Source organism: Heliangelus exortis, chromosome 11 (assembly GCF_036169615.1).
Source record: "Heliangelus exortis chromosome 11, bHelExo1.hap1, whole genome shotgun sequence".
In the NCBI taxonomy this organism is placed as follows: Eukaryota; Metazoa; Chordata; class Aves; order Apodiformes; family Trochilidae; genus Heliangelus; species Heliangelus exortis.
Window position 1 is genome coordinate 12631934 of NC_092432.1, and position 19301 is coordinate 12651234.

A 19301-nucleotide genomic window follows, 5' to 3' on the forward strand; every position below is an offset into this window, starting at 1 on the left:
GAGCCTTGGGCTCCAGGTCTCATATCCTAAAGCTCTTTTTTTTTTTTCACTTTCAAAATTGCTCAGTTTGAAATGCAGCAGCCTCATATAAAAAGGTCAATCCCAAACAGTACAATTGTCACTTTTCAGCTCCTCCCTTTGAAGGGATGTGTAGATACACACATTCTGATTTTCTCTGTCATGGGTGCCAGAGAGAAACCTTTGGACTCTGTCACAAACAGTTTGGGGTTTTCTGGCACACAAGCTATCTCAGTACCAGAGGAATAAAAACACAGATGCCCATGTCCCATCCCAAAAGTGTACAAACCAGCCATTACTATCCTGGCACAGGCCCAGCACAGTGAAAGCAAGGAATGTGCAGGTCTGGGTCAGTAAAGAAGAGTCCTGTGGAGAAATCAAGTAAAACTCCTCAGTTTTGCAGTGGAATATTCTCTGCACCACAGCACTTCAGGCTCTTCCAGATAACCACGGATGCACCAGGAACTTCACTATTTCTATCAGCATCCTGCAGTATATAGAGGCATCTTGAGAATAAAAAACATTTTACTGCCAAAATACAGTGATCCTTTTGCAAAACAAAATGCAACAACCTCATTACTGAAGCTACAGACACTATAGTCTGAGTAAAGTCTGCAGGTCTGGCCCAGTGACACTGAATTCCACACACAGCCTGAAAATACCATGTGTGATTTATTCACAGCACCTACTTTTAGTAGACAATAGAGCTTTTCTCAATAGCTTACCAATTACTGCAGAAAACAGCAGCAGTAAATGGGATTGAAATTTCACTTCATAGTGAAGCACAGGATGCTTACTCATCACTGCCTTTACCCTTGGGATAGCTATATTTTTTTTCACAAGAATATTATAAGCTTTATAGTTTTGGGTACCCATAGTAAACAGGATTTTGCTATAGGACATTCCAGAGGTTTCAGTAGAAAGGTATGAAGACTGAAGAAGTTGTAAATAAATCCTTACAAACTGACTCCTGGTTTGATAAAGCAGAATAAAATTCTTTGGACTAAAGGGGAAATCCTACTAAATCTAGGAAACTGTTCATAAAAAACCCCTGACATCTCATAACAAAAAAACTCATAACTGGACCTTTACCAGGGGATGTAACACATTCTGCTGTTACACCAAAACTGGAAAGTAGGCAACAGTTCCATTTATTTGGCAGGCAAGGAACCACAGTTCCTTAGTCAGAAGAACATAGCAAGGTAGAAAAATGTAAGAAATAGAGCCCCTTATTCATATTTACATTTAGAGTTTGTACTTCAAAAAGTAAGAGCACATCCATTGCCTACAGGAATGCACTGGTGTTGGCAAAGAAGTGTTTTAAATGTGCACATATCTATCCCCTTTTTATTAATTCCATACGTTGGAAGAGTGCTGTAGTGTTTCCAAAGACTACATGAGTTGGCCAGTCCTGTATTTGGCAGTCAACAGGTTGCCCTGCAGCAAATCTTAAAGCACATAAAAGGAAGCAAAAGAGACTGATAAAAATAAAAGCTTCAGTTCCAAAATAGCACAGCCACCCACAGTTGTTGCTTCTGCAGTGCTCTGGAGAACTGTCTGGACTTGTTACACTTGAGAACTCCAAAGGTTAAAGATGTTGATGATAATCAATGAGCATTAAAGGCTTTAATATTACTGCCTTAAATACTTTACAAATATACGCCAGCTGCTAGCTCACAAAGCATATGGTGACAACTATTAAAAATTAACCAGACAAGGAAAGCACTTTTTTTCCAGAAGTGGAAGAACAATGTCTTCACTAGACATATTCCAGAGCCGAAAAGTGGCTTTTTATTGATCTGTAATCATTCAGACTTTGACAATGAAAACTGGAATCCCATTAATTGCTACCAAGTCATTTGCTATTACCACTGTCACAGTGCTGTAAGAGGCAATTCTCTGGAGCATTTTGTGGGTTTGGAGCAGATTCTAATGTGATGATGGATCAGGCACCAACATACAGCATGTCATGGTTTGAAACCTTAAAGGAGTCTTAATTACCTGATAATTTGGTGGCATCCACAGCTGTTTCCCAGTGCCATTTGCAAAAGTGTGATGGTTTTATACCTTGCCCCAGTGCAGCTTAGAACATATTGGTTAGAACTTATGTGGCAAGGCAAATGTAATCCCAGAGCTGCTGTAGGAAATGGACTTTATGGCACATACCTACACCAACATGGTCTGTCACTGTAGAGTAAGCCTCTAAAACTAGTTCTCTAGTAAAGAGCATCAAAGACAGTGCACTAAATTCCAAAGCTTTAGATTACATAGACCAAAGATTCCATGTGTCCTTGTCCTCCCCACTGCTTTCTGCCCACAGAAGGTTTATGTGAGGACCTGGCTGGGCTCATCCAGCTGACAGTGGTTTTGGTTTTCCTTGTAGACTTTAAAGTAGGACACACCACAGTACTGTTCAATGAAGCTGCAGCAGTACAACTTCCCCCAAAAACATCAGTACCAAAATGGCTGAGGTATTACACGTGTCTAATGAGATTGGAAGTGAATTTGTCAGGAAAAAATATCCCAGGAATGCAAAACATTAGCTCCAGCACAGCTGTTCTAAGGAACTCATTCAGACAACAAGTAGCAGAAAAATGACAATTTTACCTGCAGGGGGCATGGTGGATGTTTGCTGAAGTTACCTATAACAAGTCCCATTTTCCACCAATCAGAGAGCAAAGTATGTCTTGCTGCTGATGTGATGAGCCAGGATCTTGGGATATCATTAAAGTTCATTCATGTGCAATGTCCTAGAAAACCAAAATTTGCCATTAGTTGACATTTTCTATACTCATTTTCAACCAGAAAGTGACATCTGTTCTGCTAGTGCAACAGTGGGGGAGCCCTGTGTATTCTCAAAGGCCAATCTTTAACAAGCTGATCTTGTCCCTTATCAATTCAGTTTACTTCAGCCCTGAACTTCATTTCTGTGTCACAACTACTGGGAACTAATCATGGCTTTCTATCTGGAAGCATCTGTTTTGCAGCCCCCTCCCTATACCTGTATCCCTCTCATTAAGGAGGCCAACTGCACCCCAGGTTACTTCCATTTTGAAAGCTACAGCATTTCTGACTGGTTCTTTCCTAATTCAAGTGGCACCATGACAGACCCCCAAAAGGGGACTGCCAGCTTTCCTGGACATCTTGCATTCCTCATCCATCTAAAACCCTAGGGCATGCAAAGCATTGCAGTGCCAGGAACAAGCCTCCAGCCAGCTCCCTGGATGGCTCTGGGCCAGGCTATTCCCATGCCTGCACAGTGCATTAACATGGAAATCCAGAATATCACATGTGATAATGTCTACTAAAAAGACTTTTCATGTCAGGATCTCAACAAACAAATGGAATCCTGCAGCAGCACTGTGGGGAAAGCAACTGGATAACACAACTGATGAAGAAAGACCTTCAGTGATCTGCCTGAATGAACACAAGCAAATGACAAAGGAAGGAATACAGCCAGAGAGAAAAAAAAAAAACATCTGTGGCACTTCTTGTCCACCTCAGCTTCAGCAGCAAAGATAGCACCACCAGTGACTGAGCTGTGAGCCTGTGGCTCTGTGGTGTCCCACTGCTTTGGTGAAGCAATCCCAGTATGTTTGGTTATACCTTGAGCTGCTGTTCAACCCTCAAGCATCAGGTGGTGTGGGCAGCACAAGGGCAGTGAGTTCAGGGTCTGTACATCTGTTGCTCCTGTAACCACTGCAAAAGCAGAGGCTGGGCTGGCAGGTGGAAGATTTGCCTTTAAGGAGAAAGAGGTCAGATATCAGAGAGTAGAAGCAGAGAAAAAGTCTTTCCTGCTTAAACAGATGCTCAGTAGCTGAAGGCACAGCTCCTTGGGCTCAGTTCCCCTTACATGACAACATTTCCCTGGAGGCTCAAGACAGCAGCAAGGTCCCTGACCACACAAGCCTCTGGCAAGGTACAAGCCAAGCTGCTGATCTGAGAAGCAAGAAGCAGAGGGCTCAGCACAAACACTTTGCTTGGGACACACCTCCTGGTGGTTGTGACTAGTCCCAGAGGGTAGTTTGCTGTGGGAAAGGTCTGTTTCTACCTGCTGATCATTAAATGCTGGAGGGAAGCACAGAAATTGTGTTATATTTTCCTTACAGTTGGGCTGTTCACATGGTACTCAGGAGGACTGCACTGGCTTTCTCCATCCAAGTAGCTGACACCACAGTGACTGTTCCCTGTACAGCCCACTGAAACCACTCTCCTCTCCCTCTCCTCAGTTCCCACACACTTTGAGGTAAGAATTCTAACCCCTATAATAGAATTATTTGGGTTGGAAGGGACCTTTAAAGGTCATATAGTCCAGCTCCCTACAGTGAGCAGGAACAGCTTCAACTGACTCTGGATGTTTCCAGGGATGACACAGCCACAGCTTCTCTGGACAACCTGGGCCAGGATTTCACCACCCTCACAGTAAAAAATTTCTGCTTCTTATCTAATCTAAACCTACCCTCTTTTAGTTTAAAACCATTATCCCTTAGGTATCCCCAGAGTTTTCTCCAGGCTAAGCGACCCCAATTTAAAGCAATTCCAGCTACCAGATAGTGAGTAAGAACAAAAAGGAAGCAATGAAAGCACACACACAAAAAAGACATAATACAGCAGGCAGGAGCTAGCAAGAGTGATCTCTGACATCAAACTGGACATAATTATTAAGATAGACAACAAAACCAGCACATTTATGTTGGTATGGACAACCATAAGGCACAGTGTGATGTAAAAATTCTTTGGGTATACAGAAATCGACCACCAATTTCCTACATAGTCCACAGAACTTTTTGTTATTCAAGATGTTTGTGTAGCATTAAGGTACAATAAATCTGCCTCTAAACAAAGTGACCACATATGCATATGTAAAAGTTCAGTAGTTATAAGAGAAGAAGGTTTTGTGTTTTTTTGAAGTTAAAACCACTGTAAAACCTGAGAGATTGTAACTGAGGGTGCTGTATTAAAGAAAACTGTTTGAGACTGAAGGTGAAGAAAGGTGAGAATGTACAAGCTCTCCTTCTTGGAATAAACAAATGAGTTTTTTAAAGAGTTAGTGGGAACCCTCAGTTGAGGACACAGTACCTTGAGTTTTCAGATTAAAGGAAGACACAAGGCACAAGCCACTTCAAAGCTGCCTTGTAAGAGCTTGTTTTAGCCACACAGAAGTTCATGCTGCGAAATCCTTTTCCATTTGTCTCAGTGAATCCACCCTCCTACCCTAAAGAAATGAGACAAAAACAAACAATAGACTGTTTAGAGCAATTATACAGATTGTAGATAGTACAACTATAAAAAGTGGAGTTACTGTCTCTTTATGTATCAGGCTGCCTCTGATGGCAGCTCCTTGAAAGACAATGAAGCTCTAACATACTGGCCTGTTTAATGAAAAAAGAAGAAGGGGGCTAAAACATTCAGGGAGAATGCAAAGGGTTGTTGAACACTCCCCTGACATACTGACAGCTTGACTGAAAACAGCAGCAGGTCACATTCTCCAAATAACCCCAGTCAGGTAGCAACTGTGCTGGATGCAGAAGGCTGGTATGTTACATGGTAAATCAGGAATGTCTCCATTCCATCCAATGGCTTTAGGCTCTGGGGAGATGAGACCAAACCAGAACTTGCATCCTCTGGCCATTGGAAGCAGACAGAAACCTCAATATGGAGACAACAAATTATTTAGAAGATTAGCACCTTTTTTCTTACTGGTACTTCAGCCTGTCCTATAGTGCTTGCAAAGGGCGTGTGAGATCCCCTTGTCCCTTCCTTCTCCACATATCTTGCCATGACAAATCCCAAAACTCATGATACTCTTTACTCTGCTGTATGCTTCAGCTAGAAAAGATGACTTCCAGAGAATTTCTCTAACACTGCTCTGGTGTATCCTTATAGCTCTTGCTGTTTCTCAAAGCTTTCTTTTTAAATCCTGTCAAATGCTAGTGGTAACAAATTCCCTGTTCCTCTCCTGCTGCTCCAAAAAGCCTTTCAGAGTGCTAGTTTGGAGAGATCATGTGGACCTTGGAATGGAAAGGGCTTGGCAGTACACATTCAGCTCTTTCCCTGGACACAAAAAATGCCCCTCTGCTAGGGCTCTATTTTACTGACATCTCTTTCACTACCAGGTCTCACAGCACAAAGTTGTATCAAGCTCTCCCCACACAGCTCTTCCTACTCATTGCACTTATTAACCAGAAAGCCTTCTAAATGCTATCTAGCAGCAAGAATTAAGAAGCTGTGTTTCCCACATTTTTTCCTTTCATTTGCTCCTTCATTTCCTTTCCTTCAACATTATCACATTATGTTCCCTCTTCTTACGTGCTTTTCCTCTTCACAAAGCTCTTTAAACAGCTGCAAAGGGGGAGGGACCACTATGCTCACAAAAACTCCACTTTGCAGAATGCTCCTGCCAGGTCCTACTGTCTGTCTCTTTCCAGGCATTTAAACTCCCAGATTCAGGTTTGCTTGTACATCTCTGCCTCGTGCATTCCCGACAGCAGAGCTTATTGACAGCTGTCTTAATTGAGGAAAAGTCATCCACCTCTTCTGGTTATTGCCATGAGGAATCTGTACACCCTCTTTCTCTTTGTAGTGGGCTCCTTTTACTTGAACGGTAAGTGATCTTTTCTTTCAGTTTGCAGAACAGCAATAGCTTGCAGGGCTGGGAGGTTGGGCTGGGATACAAGCTCTCAGACAAAGTAGACAGCAGACTTTAAGAGGATGCATGAAATTCATTAATTTAGTGTTGTTTCTGGCTTGTTCGGTGTCAGCAAATCCACTACAATGGGTATGGACCGAGTTGGACATAAAAGGACAGAAAAGTAGGCAATGAAAATCACTAAATAATATCCCTCGAGATGCTCCCAGGATTATTGGTGATGGGAAAAGCAGGTATTGTGCTGAGAGTGAAAAAAGAAAAAAATGAACAATGACATGAACTATAAATAAGACAGATCTCATCCCTCTATGATTTTGGCTCAAGTTCACGTATTTTGCGAAGTTCATCCTTCCTAATTGTTTTATTAACGGGTAAATAGTTTAAAATAAGTTGAAATATATAAGTATATATACAAACATAAATATATATATATGCTAAAAAAAAAAAAAGAGCTAATGTACATAACAATTTCCTCAGTCTGCTAGAATTTCTTGCGTGTAGTTTAGTCAACACGCAAACAGCTTCTGCCCACAGAGAGAGTCCACTCAAGTGTTCAGAGTGAAACTGCCTGAAACTGAACCATGACGAAAATCCCATCTTTCCCCTAATTAGCCAGTCCCCCCCCAGATGTTTTGCTTCTTCAGTTGCTGAAAGGCAACTTTAGAAAATATTGGTTTTGTAACAAACAAAGAGTGAGGGCCTACTTTATATTCTTAGATTACAGATTTTTAAACCCATTTGTATTTCCTTTTTATTTGCATTAATTGCAGTGTGGAAATTCAAATAGCCTTTCAGATGCACTACTACTTCCATTGGAACAGAAAGTCTTCCAAACCAGGGTGTATTATTCTAAGAGGTTTTATAAATCTTTTCACTTGACAATATGCTGAGAAGTTACAGCATCATGAAGTGATTGCAGGGAAGATACTGGGATTGGAATTTAGTGTATCACCATTGTCCACATAAGTAATTTTTAAGCGAGGAAAGAACAAAAATTACAACATTTGCTCCAGCATATTGTTTCTAAAAAATGCTATTTCAACATTAAAAAAAAATTACTGAAGTCAGGGAAATGGGAAACACGCCTCATGTTAAATTTTGCCATTTAAACAGTGCTAACAGTGCACTTGCCTGCAGTTGTCACCACAGCTCCTCATCCTGTTCTCTGGGAATTTGTCCTTACACTGAAAACAAACAACGCAGGGTGAGGAGTTATTTCACGTTATGTATTTAAATTAGGCGACATAAAAAGCAAAGTTTGCACAAGGGAGTGAAGTCTGTGTTTTTGTTTCTTCTACTGTGAAACTGGAAGCATCCTGAAGCAATTTGTCCCTAATGGCCAGACCCCCGCAGAGAAGGGAGGAAGGAGCTGGCTGCGGAGGGCGGGCGCACCGCGGGTTATGTAAGGATTCGCTCTCCCCGCACCGAGCAGATGTGCGGCGTGTTCACTGAAGCTAAAACAGGTTTTTTTTTTTCCCATTTCCCCAGCAAAGGGTCCACCCCAGTGTGTTTTCTCCATTACTGCTTTCAGTAGACAAAAATACTCCACCCCCCAAATTAGGGCTGCCTCGTCGTGCTTGTGAAAATCAAGTGTCTAAAAGCGTTGCTCTACCTCCTGCTACATCCCTGGTGATGACTGGCGCTGTGCAACTCCATGGCTCCCAACTCCAAGAGGAATCCGAGGACTTTCAAACGCACCAGGAAATGCACAGAAAGATGAACTTTAATGTCTGGTGATTTTGTCCTCATTAGGTGCCATCTGGTTAATGCGCAGACTGGTAATGGAAAACAAATGACACAAATGATGCAGGAATCTCTCTTTTTTACACGTTATTTAGCAGTGTGCTGCTGACACCTACTGGTACTGAGCCAGACCCCTGGGTGAGGGGCCCAATGCCACCCCCTTCCTATTTCCTTCTGATAACGAAGTTATCTAAAGGCTGTGATGGGATGGCAAATTTATAAAGAGTGATTCGCTACAGGAACCCCTTTCCTAAGAGCAGATAATGGTTTCTGAGAAGGACTCATTACTTAACGTATCTTTTTTCTAATTAAGTTGTGGCCTGTTTTTCATCTGCATAAAGTTTCTTGATGGGCTGACTCCCTGGCAATGTGAGCTGTTCTCAGCAGACATGCAGAGCCCACAGGATGGTTTGATTTGCAGACCAGACGACTGGGATTGCTAAAACCAGGTTTCAGAAAATAGGATTGCTACAAATTCAGAATTAACTTCTGCAAATATTGGGCAGTTTCTGCTTCTTACTCTCCATTTGGCAAGCATTCCAAGATGCTAAAATATTTACATAAAAAGACAGGGGTACAGTGCAAACATATTTAGCAATTCAAACAAGAATTCCCTGTCTTTGCTAGCAGCTCTCAGTGACCACTGTATGAAACCAACCAAACAACAATTTATTTATAAGCAACTATACCCATCTGCTTGTGTCCCTTGCATATAGTACAGCAGGAATGGTAAAAACAAAACCAAGGCAAAACAATAAAATAACTTTAACCAAGCTCTCTTCAGCTATCACAAGGGTTCTCACCTATCCTCATACACAGAGAATGATTCATTCTTAAGAGCGTGGCCCCATTTTCTTCACAGTACCAGTTTTAGCTCTATCTTGATTGCAAAACACACGAATCAAGAAGCAAGTAGGCTGTAGCAACACTATCCTCATTTCTGCAGTCTCTAAGGTTGAGCTGGGTGCCCTTTTCTATTGAAGAACCATTCTATCAGTGGGATTACAGTCTGTTTTCACTCACACCTGTGTCCATCACTGTCAGCTGCATAACACAACAGAGCCCTGGACACACACAGCAGATTCTCCTTGGGTCAATTCTGCTACCAGGACCTTAGTCACCAATATTACTACATGGTCACTGGAATGGCTTTAAACAGCACGTGGGAACAGATGCATTCATCTCTGGGGTTGGTGCCATAAACTCCCTGTTCCACAGAGAACGTTCAGGCTTGTTTGACAATACAGTGCAGAAACTCTATTTTGCTGTCACTCAACTCCAGCTTTAGCCATGGAAGGTTTACAGTCCCTACATCAGGTGTTGTTTCCACACAATATAAGGCTTACATACTGCCTCAGGTTTTCCAGTGAAATAATAAAGAGAAACATGACTATCTACCAAAGAGCTCCCAAGTATTAAAAAACTCTTACAACTCCTGCAGCTCACCTCCTCGTTTTCCCTACACAGATCAGAGTCTTTCAGTTTGTAGGGGTACCTGCAACTCCATCTCCCATAAGACTAAAGAGAGAACTCACAACTGGGCTCCCTGCATCACTGAAACATTCTTCTTCTGTTATTAAGAGGGTGGTTTACTTCCAGTTTCTATTTCTGTAAGAACTCCCAAATCTATCTGTCAGTTTGAACTTCATGTTTTACTGAAAAAAAAACAAAAACAAACAAAAAAAAAAACAGGAAGAAAGGACTCTGATTTATCTGCTTTGATCTGTGAAAGACAGTCAGCTTCAGCAGAACAGGCATTGGTGCAAGCACCATATCCTTCTGTTCATGACAGCCTACAGTCTATGGAAAATGAAAAGCCCTCATTATTTCCTGAAGATAATCTGATGCACAGACATCCTGTGATACCAAATCTCTTGGTCTCCCTTCTAAAACATGCTGTTGCATGATGTTTTACAGGAAGCAGTGCAGCAGATGCTGAAGAAAAGCTCATGAATTACCTGCTGAGTCCTGCCAGGTACAATAAGTTAATTCGACCTGCTGTCAACTCATCCCAGCTGGTATCTATAGAACTTCTGGTTTCCCTGGCACAGCTCATCAGTGTGGTAAGTTCAAATTAGGCCATGCCTGTTACTGGTATTTACTGTCTCTTATTTTCTATGTATATAACAACAGTTAGTACATGCAGTTTACTGGTTTTATACTTCAGAATGCAGCTACAACAGGGAGATCAACCTATGCCTAATAAAGGACAGTGGTCAGATCTTCACACCCAGTAAAATACCATTGATCAAAAATTCCCTGTCCTTCCAGTAATTTCACTACAGCCACAGGAAGTTACACCAGGTCAGGATCTATCCTGGACTGTATACATGATACTAAACCACCTAACACTGCTTGCACCAAAGAAATGTGGCTGAATGGCCAGAAAGGAGCCTACAGAGCAAGCTCAAAATCTTATGGCATATCAGGCCTACCAGAAAAGAAGAAGACACATTTGTTCTTAACATGTTTACAACAACCCTCATGTAAGGAGCTCCTCACATTCAATAAAAATTAGCTCAGTGGGTCTAGAAGACACTTCCACTCACAAGGTTAGCACCTCTTTCCCAGTTCTTCCAGGGTACAAACAGACACCTCAGTGCCCAGGGGGGGGTTAGCATTAACAGAGTGGAATGAACTCTAGCACATAAGTGGGAATAACTCCCTGAATCAGGGCTTTCAATTCTGCCGCTCTGTCCCTGGATGGCAAAGAGGATACAGACGGTTGCCTCTCTGACAGAATTTGGGTATGGGCCAGTGACTGGGCTGCTGCAAACTTGAAGAGCCCTGTATAATTTATATTCTGAAATCCAAGAGGAAAAGAGAGAGACGCAAACGACACATAAAGGAAACTGTTCAAACAGATGAGCTTTCATTCATGTGTTCAGGCTGATTTATATAGGAGACTGCTATATATACCAGGTGGCTCTGGGAGAAGAGCCCCTTTTGTCCTGGGGAATTCCACCTGAATGCTGACAGCCTCCTCACACCAGGGCACTGTCACCATTAGCACAGCATCCTCCCAAGTTGGGGATTCTGGGTATAAAAAGTGAGATGCCTTCCCTGCACAGGCCCCAGTAATCAACAACCTAAACAGAGTAGGTGATTGGGCAATGACCATGAACAACACAGCCCTATCCCTCTATATATTCACTTTTCAAGAAGAAAGCAAAATTAGTCATCTTATAGGCTCTAACAATTCCAAGCATCTTCAGGACTGGAAAATTAATTTATTTTCCTGCAGAAATCCTACTGACTCTTCTGTCTCCTGCCTTGTCCCTTCAGTTGAGCCCTAGACAGAGAACTTCTCCTCTGGACTGCTTGTACAAAGCAGAGCTTACCAGCTGAGAGCTCATATGGCAGACCTTAAACAAACCTCATTCTAGGCCCTCCTGGTGGCCAAACCTGTGCCTTCTGTTCCAAATCTCCTCTGAGGAAGGGAGAATGTGTGGTGGCCATTTTTCCCAAATAGCCACACTCACTCCAGTCACAACTGTCCCTGTTAAAAGCCACTTGGAGCTGTCACTTGTGGAGTTACTGTTTATCATCAGTATGTGCACTGATGGCCATCATACCAGCAGAAAAATGCCTGTCTTGAAATACACTAGATTAAATCATAATGTGCCACTGGAAACACCCTTTTTCAAAAGCCCACTGAATAAATCTTATTACTGCAATAAAGTGAAACATTTCTGAGGACAGCTTTTCTCTTTTTCCCTGCAGAATGAACGGGAGCAGATCATGACTACAAACGTCTGGCTGAACCAGGTAAGCAAAGCCACAGGGGAATTCTCCTGCAAACCACAAATGCAGCTGCTCTCACTCCAGCACAATGACTGCTTTGCTACTGCTGCTCTGGACACTCTCACCACTACCTGACAATTCTTCCCTTAGGAGTGGATTGACTACCGTTTGTCCTGGAAGCCCTCTGACTATGAGGGGATTGATAAGCTGAGAATACCTGCAAAACACATCTGGTTACCAGACATTGTGCTTTACAACAAGTAAGTAAAAAGTCTGTGGTTTATGCAGATCACGAGTAAAATTTTAAATATGAATTGAGAAACAAGCATCAGAAACAATGAAGCCTGATAAAATTCTAAAATTGAATTTTGTAACTTTTAGCCAGCATCAAGTGTATCTGACTGGGGCACTGGCCTCAAAGGTAAAAGTCAGGATGCTGGTTAAAAAAATTTCTGCAGACTTGGGGCATTTCTGCATGTGAGCTGCTACACCAGCAGAGGATCTGTGAGAAGGCTGACAACTAAGACACAGATCTCTATCAGCCTAAACTATACGGACAGCATGAACTGTAAGTACTGGTGCAGCCAGTCATGTTTACAAGAAAACATCTGGAATTGTCAGACATCTTGGGCTCTGAGCTATATTTTTGTCTCCTACTTCTTCCCCAGTCCCCTTCCAGCACAGACTCTGGGACATAGATCTGTTACAAAGCTCTCATGCAACAGAACTCCATGAGTTAATACTCATTTGTAAAAATAAATAATGTCCTATTTTCATAAAGCATTAAAAAATTTCTAAGAAAACATAATAAGTTGGGCAACATTTGACCCTTTTGCTTTACAGTACACCAGTTCTTCCGTCAAACAAACAGCTAGCTGAAAATTTTGTTTTGCTTTAAGTTTCTACCAAAACCTTGAAGTGGATGATATCAAGCCTTCAGGGAAAAAAATAAAACTTTAAATGTACTTTCATGACTGAACACATTGCAATTTACAAAGATACAGAAAACCTAGGAAGTTTATTATAACTGAGTTATGTCCCTGGAATACTATTGATTGAAATCAGATTTGACAAATACTTAAAACAATTGTATTAGTCACAAAATAATTCAGGATGTACTCAGTCTGATCAAATACTGTTCTGGTAAACTGTGCCCCTGCCCTCTGCTCCGTTCTTCCTTACTCCCCAGATGATGCCATTTAATGGATTGTAAGAACAGAAAGAAACAGTTCTTAAAAGCTTCTTAAATGTACAGGAGCAAGCTTTTAGCCTCACCATGTTGGATTTTTACATTAGTACAGAGGCTCAAATGAAAACTGTCAATAAAGGACAACCCCTTGTAACTTCCTGCTGCTGAAGCAGTGGGGGATAAACATCAGTCAGCTCAAGAAGGTGCTAAGGAAAACACAAAGAGGATCCCCATGCCCCCTAGCTCTGTCCATATGTAGGCTGTGCACAGGACTGCAGAGGGCACTGAGGAAGCACCAGCAACCCAGCCTCTGCCCCACAGTGAGCCAGGGGCACTCAGCATAAAAGCCTCCATATTCTTGTGCCTACCCAGTACATTGTATGTCTTACTGGGACTCTGACTTGAGGAGGCAGATATGTGAGAAAGAAGATACAGTTTCTTTACTAGAAAACAGCAATTTTATTGTCAATGAACTAGTGACCCTTGTATGTGGAAGCCACTTGCTTCTGCATTTGGTTGTTTCCCCATGTACATGAATTAGCTACTGGGGTCTCAGCTCAGGGCTGAGCTCCAGGCACCACAACATAAAGGCCTTTCTAGAGCCAGATGGAAGGGATTTGGAGAACAGCCACATGTGCCAAACCTTGGATACTTTTAAGACTTCCCTACTTAAAAGAAAAAAAAAATCAACCTTAACACTAAAATAGCTCCATGATGTCTTGTAAACAAATGAATGATCCAGTAGAGGTTTTACTAACTCTTAAGGAGCATATTTGCAAATAAAAGGGTGCTACTTGACTATCCTCAGCGCAGCATCTTTCATTTAAACTTTAATTCTAGAAACTACTGAGGCCCACAAAAAATATCAGAGACTTTCTGTGCTGAACTGTTGGTTTCTTTTTTCCTCTTACCATCTTCTCTCCCTTTCCTTTCCCTGGTTTCATTAGTGCTGATGGCACATACGAAGTCTCACTCTACACAAATGCAATTGTGAAGAACAATGGCAGCATCCGTTGGCTGCCTCCAGCCATTTACAAGAGTGCCTGCAAGATTGAAGTGAAGCATTTCCCCTTTGATCAGCAGAACTGCACCCTCAAGTTCCGCTCCTGGACCTACGATCACACAGAAATTGACATGGTGCTGAAAACCTCCACGGCCAGCATGGATGACTTCACACCCAGTGGAGAGTGGGACATTGTAGCCCTCCCAGGAAGAAGGACTGTAAATCCTTTGGACCCCAATTATGTGGATGTGACATATGACTTCATTATTAAGAGGAAACCTCTTTTTTATACCATCAATCTTATCATTCCCTGTGTGCTAATTACATCCTTAGCCATCCTGGTGTTCTACTTGCCTTCAGATTGTGGGGAAAAGATGACCTTATGCATATCTGTGTTGCTTGCCTTGACTGTGTTCTTGCTGCTGATCTCCAAAATCGTCCCCCCGACATCTCTAGATGTCCCACTGATAGGAAAGTATCTCATGTTCACAATGGTCCTCGTGACCTTCTCAATAGTTACCAGTGTCTGTGTACTCAATGTCCACCACAGATCTCCAAGTACTCACACTATGCCCCCCTGGGTAAAGCTGGTTTTCCTCGAAAGACTCCCAGCCTATCTTTTCATGAAGCGTCCAGAAAATCCCCCTCCAAGGCAAAAGCTCTGCAACTGCAAGAAGACCAAGGCAGAAAATCCATGTATGGATCCAGCTGACTTCTACAAGAACTCTACGTATTTTTTGAACACAGCCTCTGCAAAAAAATATGATATGAAAATCACTGAGACTCTTGACAATGCCAGCAGCCATCGAGATTTTAGGTTAAGAACAGGCACCAAATTTTCTCCTGAAGTCCAAGAAGCAATTGATGGAGTCAGTTTTATAGCAGAGCACATGAAAAGCGATGACAATGATCAGAGTGTAAGTAAAAAGGAGGAATCACCCCAGGCTTTCCAAATGTCATTTCCTGTCCTCCCCTGTACCATGCTGTTCTTCAGGGAGCATATTTGAACTCCCCAGCTATTCTAAAGTTTTTAGAGAGATTTTAGCTATAATTTATCAGAGGAAATAATTTTTGCCCTTAAATGAACTTAATGAACAGCAATTTGGTAAATGCTGCTACCATCCTGGAAACTAATATTGCTATTTCTACAAAGAGAGAATGTTGACTGCCCTGCAAGTGATGATGCACCCTTAAAAAAGCTGTGTTGTCACATTCAACTAGTTTTTGGCAGGAGAAAAAAAATATTCAGTTCCAGGTTAGAAAAATAATATTTTTGTCCATTGTATTCAGTAAGACTGTGACTCATCCCATGGCCAGGCCATGTTAACCAGAAACAAACTACCTGCAACTCGAGCATTTATTTGTCTGACTGGGTGCAGGAGGAAGTTTTAGTAAAATGAGTAAAATTTCTTTGCAAATACCCTCTCTGGGCTGCTATCTGTCTTTATGACAAACATAATGGGTAGGATCAAAATCCTAATGCCAGCAGAGCTGGTACTTCCTTCATCTGGGTAAAATCAGACTTGTTACTAGCTATGAGAAGTCCTTTTCTCAGGACATGTTTAAGCAGTGCTGCTGCTGCCTTGTTCACTTGCCCTGCTCCTGTGCTATTAGCTAGCACACTAAAGCTGATACAAATACACTGTGATGCTTGGAAAAACTCAGATGGCTCATTTGTGTTTAGAGAAACACCTATGGCTGGGCAAATTCATCTTCATATCTACCAGTGTCCTCTCCCTGACCCAGATCCCAGTCAGACTCTAGGTTCTCTCTTCCTGCTGTGCTTGCCCTCCCTCAGCCAAGCAGATTAAATAAAGTCTGCTTTCTGATCTTGCAGAAGTCCCTTGAGCAGCATGTCTCTGAGCAGTGTTGTTTATTAGCTGAAATTCGTGTCAATGTAAATAAAGATGAGCTATTAACATTAGACATGAGCTTGTGAACACTGAAACTGACTGAACAGAAGCAGACTTCATAGTGCAGAAAAAACATATTCCAACAGCTCAGAAATTCTGGCAAGGCTGTTGCACACTAAAGGATTTGCAAAGTTTCCACTTGATACCAAGAACAATTTTCAAGCATATTTTATACGTTAAAAATTAAATGAATGGTTTTTGTCCTCTGTTATTGCACATCACTTTTCTAGATCCGTATTTCAAACCCTGCTTTCTTCCTTCCTTATAACAACTGTTGTACATTCACTACAGTCTGATTCCAGAAGCCCACAACTCCCATTTGCAGCAGTGGAAATTAAAAGTGTGCACTGAAGGAAAAATAGGTAATGTTGTAGTATAAACCATGTAATAATCCACAAGCAGGAGGGCACTGAAGTAAGGATGTCCCACGTGTAATTGGAATCAATGATGAGGAAAAAAAAAATAACCCTTCCTGAGCTGCAAATGAAGACTGATACATTCCTCTATACAATAATTTTCCCACAGTCAGTTCAGTTTGAGAACAGAATCTAAGGCCATGACTTGCACAGACAACTAATGCAAGGCAAAGAGGGATTTTAAATACAAGCAGCAGTATTAATATGCATTAAAACCCTTGATTAGGATGAATGCTGAAAAGAACTCTGAAGCTAACCTTGTTCAACAGCTGTAAACACCATCTATTTTTGCCCACTGAGATCAATAGCATCTGCTAGCTAAAATTAAAGAAAAAAAAATCACTTTCTTGGCTTACACTGTGGGTCCTTCTGAACTGGCTTCCACCAGGCAGCTATGTTCAGTACCTGATGCATCCAAGGAAGCTGTGAAACATTTACAGCATTTTTCTCTACTGCCCAGCATGGTTGTAGCAGAAAAATTCCCTTGCAAGGCTGAAGTCAGATTATTCCCTGAACCTTGAGATTTCTTTCCATAAACAAAACCTCAGCATTAGCAAGAGGAAGAGTAAAAGAATATGACAAACTGCTAATATCTTTAATTGGCTTTTTCTTGCAGGTCATTGAAGATTGGAAGTATGTTGCCATGGTAGTGGACAGGCTGTTTCTCTGGATATTCGTCCTTGTTTGTGTCCTGGGGACTGTTGGGTTATTTCTGCAGCCACTTTTTCAAAACCACACAGCTGCCATGAACCCTTAGTTGTCATTTAGAATTCTCAACACTTACATGGATGCTGGGCCTGGTATTGCCCTCAGTTCCCCTCTGTTAAGGCCACAGAGATGCCAACTGGGTTTTCTTCCATCAGATAAAGAGTAGGGAAATGGAAAGTAGCACTTGACTTAAAGTCATTGACTTATTGTGATAGGGAAAAAAACACCCAAACCAACAGAATGCTACTATTTTTTCCAATGAGTTCAGTACTTCTAGTGATGTCTTGGCCCTTTTTTCAGATATTTGAAGTCTGAACACTCCAGAGAAAGGCATTTACTGTACAAATGCCCTCCTGGCTCACAAGGCTTAGTATTTTTAAAGTATTTTACATACAATGCCTAAGGAAGGACATTTTTTTCCTTAGAATGCAACAGTTTCCCTGTTACAAAGAAGTTATTGCCATGCCACTTATTTCCTTCAAATAATTCAAAACTGACTTATAGAGAGCATTATGGGTGGAATCACTGTTTAGCCATTTGCTTATGATATTTAAAAGTGAACTGAGAAATAGACATACCTCTGAGGAAACCACAGGTAGGTTTCTCATCTTGCCATCTCTGATAGCTGATTGATAAGCAGAGGCCAGATTAATATATTATAAACATTTATATACTCTGTTCAGTGATGAAATATAAATAAAATGTAAAATTTTCCTTTATAGATCTAGTCCTGAAATGTTCCTGCAATTTAAACAGCTCTTGCAACTGGGGTTCATATATATCTTTATGAATGTCAGAGCACAGGACAGCATCTTGAGAAGACATCAGTGAAAAGCAAGTAGATTGAGGAGAAGACACCTGAAAACTAACAGACCTGCAGATTTTGCTGGGGAGATTTTAATGCAGCTCTAAGTATAACCCTCAACAAATTAGCTAAGAAAGCACATAATTCATGTTAAGTCCTAACATCTTTCAGAAAGGACAGACAGAAAGTCCCTAGACTCCTGTCACGGGAAAATCCCACAACACTTTGTTCTAGGTAGCTCATCTGCAAAAAGAAATGGACTCCTGGTATTTTTCAAGTTATATCACTCCCAGCTTTTCTTTGGGATGCTGTCAGGACACAATGATTTACAAGCACTGGCAGGCACAACTAGTGACTGGTGAACAAACTGTTAAAATCCACTACTATTTGTGAAGGAGACCTGAGGCTTACCAGTCCCAGGGAAGGGTTGACTGACACCTAAACCTGTGTTCTGCAACAAGCCACAGATGAAGCCAGAGCTGCCTCTGTTTGCTACATCCCCACTTAGATCTCTAATCCCAGGTACCTGCCCAGATTGAGGCATGCTACAACAGCTGTACCAACACCTTTCCAGTCTTTGGAGAAGCACAGGGACCTTTGCTGATTCCTGTCCTCACCCTGTCCATACACTGAGCTCCCCAGCTCCACCACCACAGCCCACACCCCACCCTGAGCCCAAGAAGGGCTCTCCCAGGAGCCCAAGCTCTGCAGCATGGCCTGGTGCATGGCCTGGGGGAGACAGGAAGAGTGGCAGAGCTGGGGTGGGTGAGGCAGCTGCAGCAGCTCCCCGTGTCCTATCCTGGAAGAAGGAATGGTTCTAACTTTGGCATCCTCCCTTCCATCCCCATTTCTCTCTGCACTGTAACTGGGCCCATCACTGAAGATGTGGCAAGAAGGTGAAAGATGACTGGTGGGCAGCCCTATTAAAGCAGCTGTGACCATGAAAGCTGTCACATTCTCCTGTCCAGAAGGGTGGCAGTGCCCTGGTCATCTCCCCAAACATTAACCATGCTAAACATTTCCCATAGTGACTGGTGGGCAGTGTAAAGTTTTGAATAGGTCAAATCTCCTTTCCCCATCTCAAATGTCATCTTCTTCTCAAACCAAGAGCAG

General features: G+C 42.0%; 1 protein-coding gene across 1 annotated transcript; it reads left to right on the forward strand.

The window, feature by feature from the left end:
* The first annotated feature begins 6418 nt into the window (after positions 1 to 6418).
* On the forward strand, positions 6419 to 18098 carry CHRNB4 (cholinergic receptor nicotinic beta 4 subunit). Its single transcript, XM_071754647.1, has 6 exons — positions 6419 to 6622; positions 10328 to 10473; positions 12134 to 12178; positions 12305 to 12414; positions 14291 to 15263; positions 17292 to 18098. The coding sequence occupies exons 1-6, from the start codon at positions 6568 to 6570 to the stop codon at positions 17430 to 17432; spliced, it is 1470 nt and encodes a 489-aa protein (XP_071610748.1). The 5' UTR covers positions 6419 to 6567; the 3' UTR covers positions 17433 to 18098.
* Positions 18099 to 19301: the final 1203 nt, after the last annotated feature.

Coding starts and splice junctions, on each gene's coding strand:
- CHRNB4 (XM_071754647.1), top strand. CDS start 6,568: ATGAGGAATCTGTACACCCTCTTTCTCTTTGTAGTGGGCTCCTTTTAC. Junction 12,179..12,304: donor CAAACGTCTGGCTGAACCAG/GTAAGCAAAGCC, acceptor TTCTTCCCTTAG/GAGTGGATTGACTACCGTTT. Junction 15,264..17,291: donor GCGATGACAATGATCAGAGT/GTAAGTAAAAAG, acceptor TTTTTCTTGCAG/GTCATTGAAGATTGGAAGTA.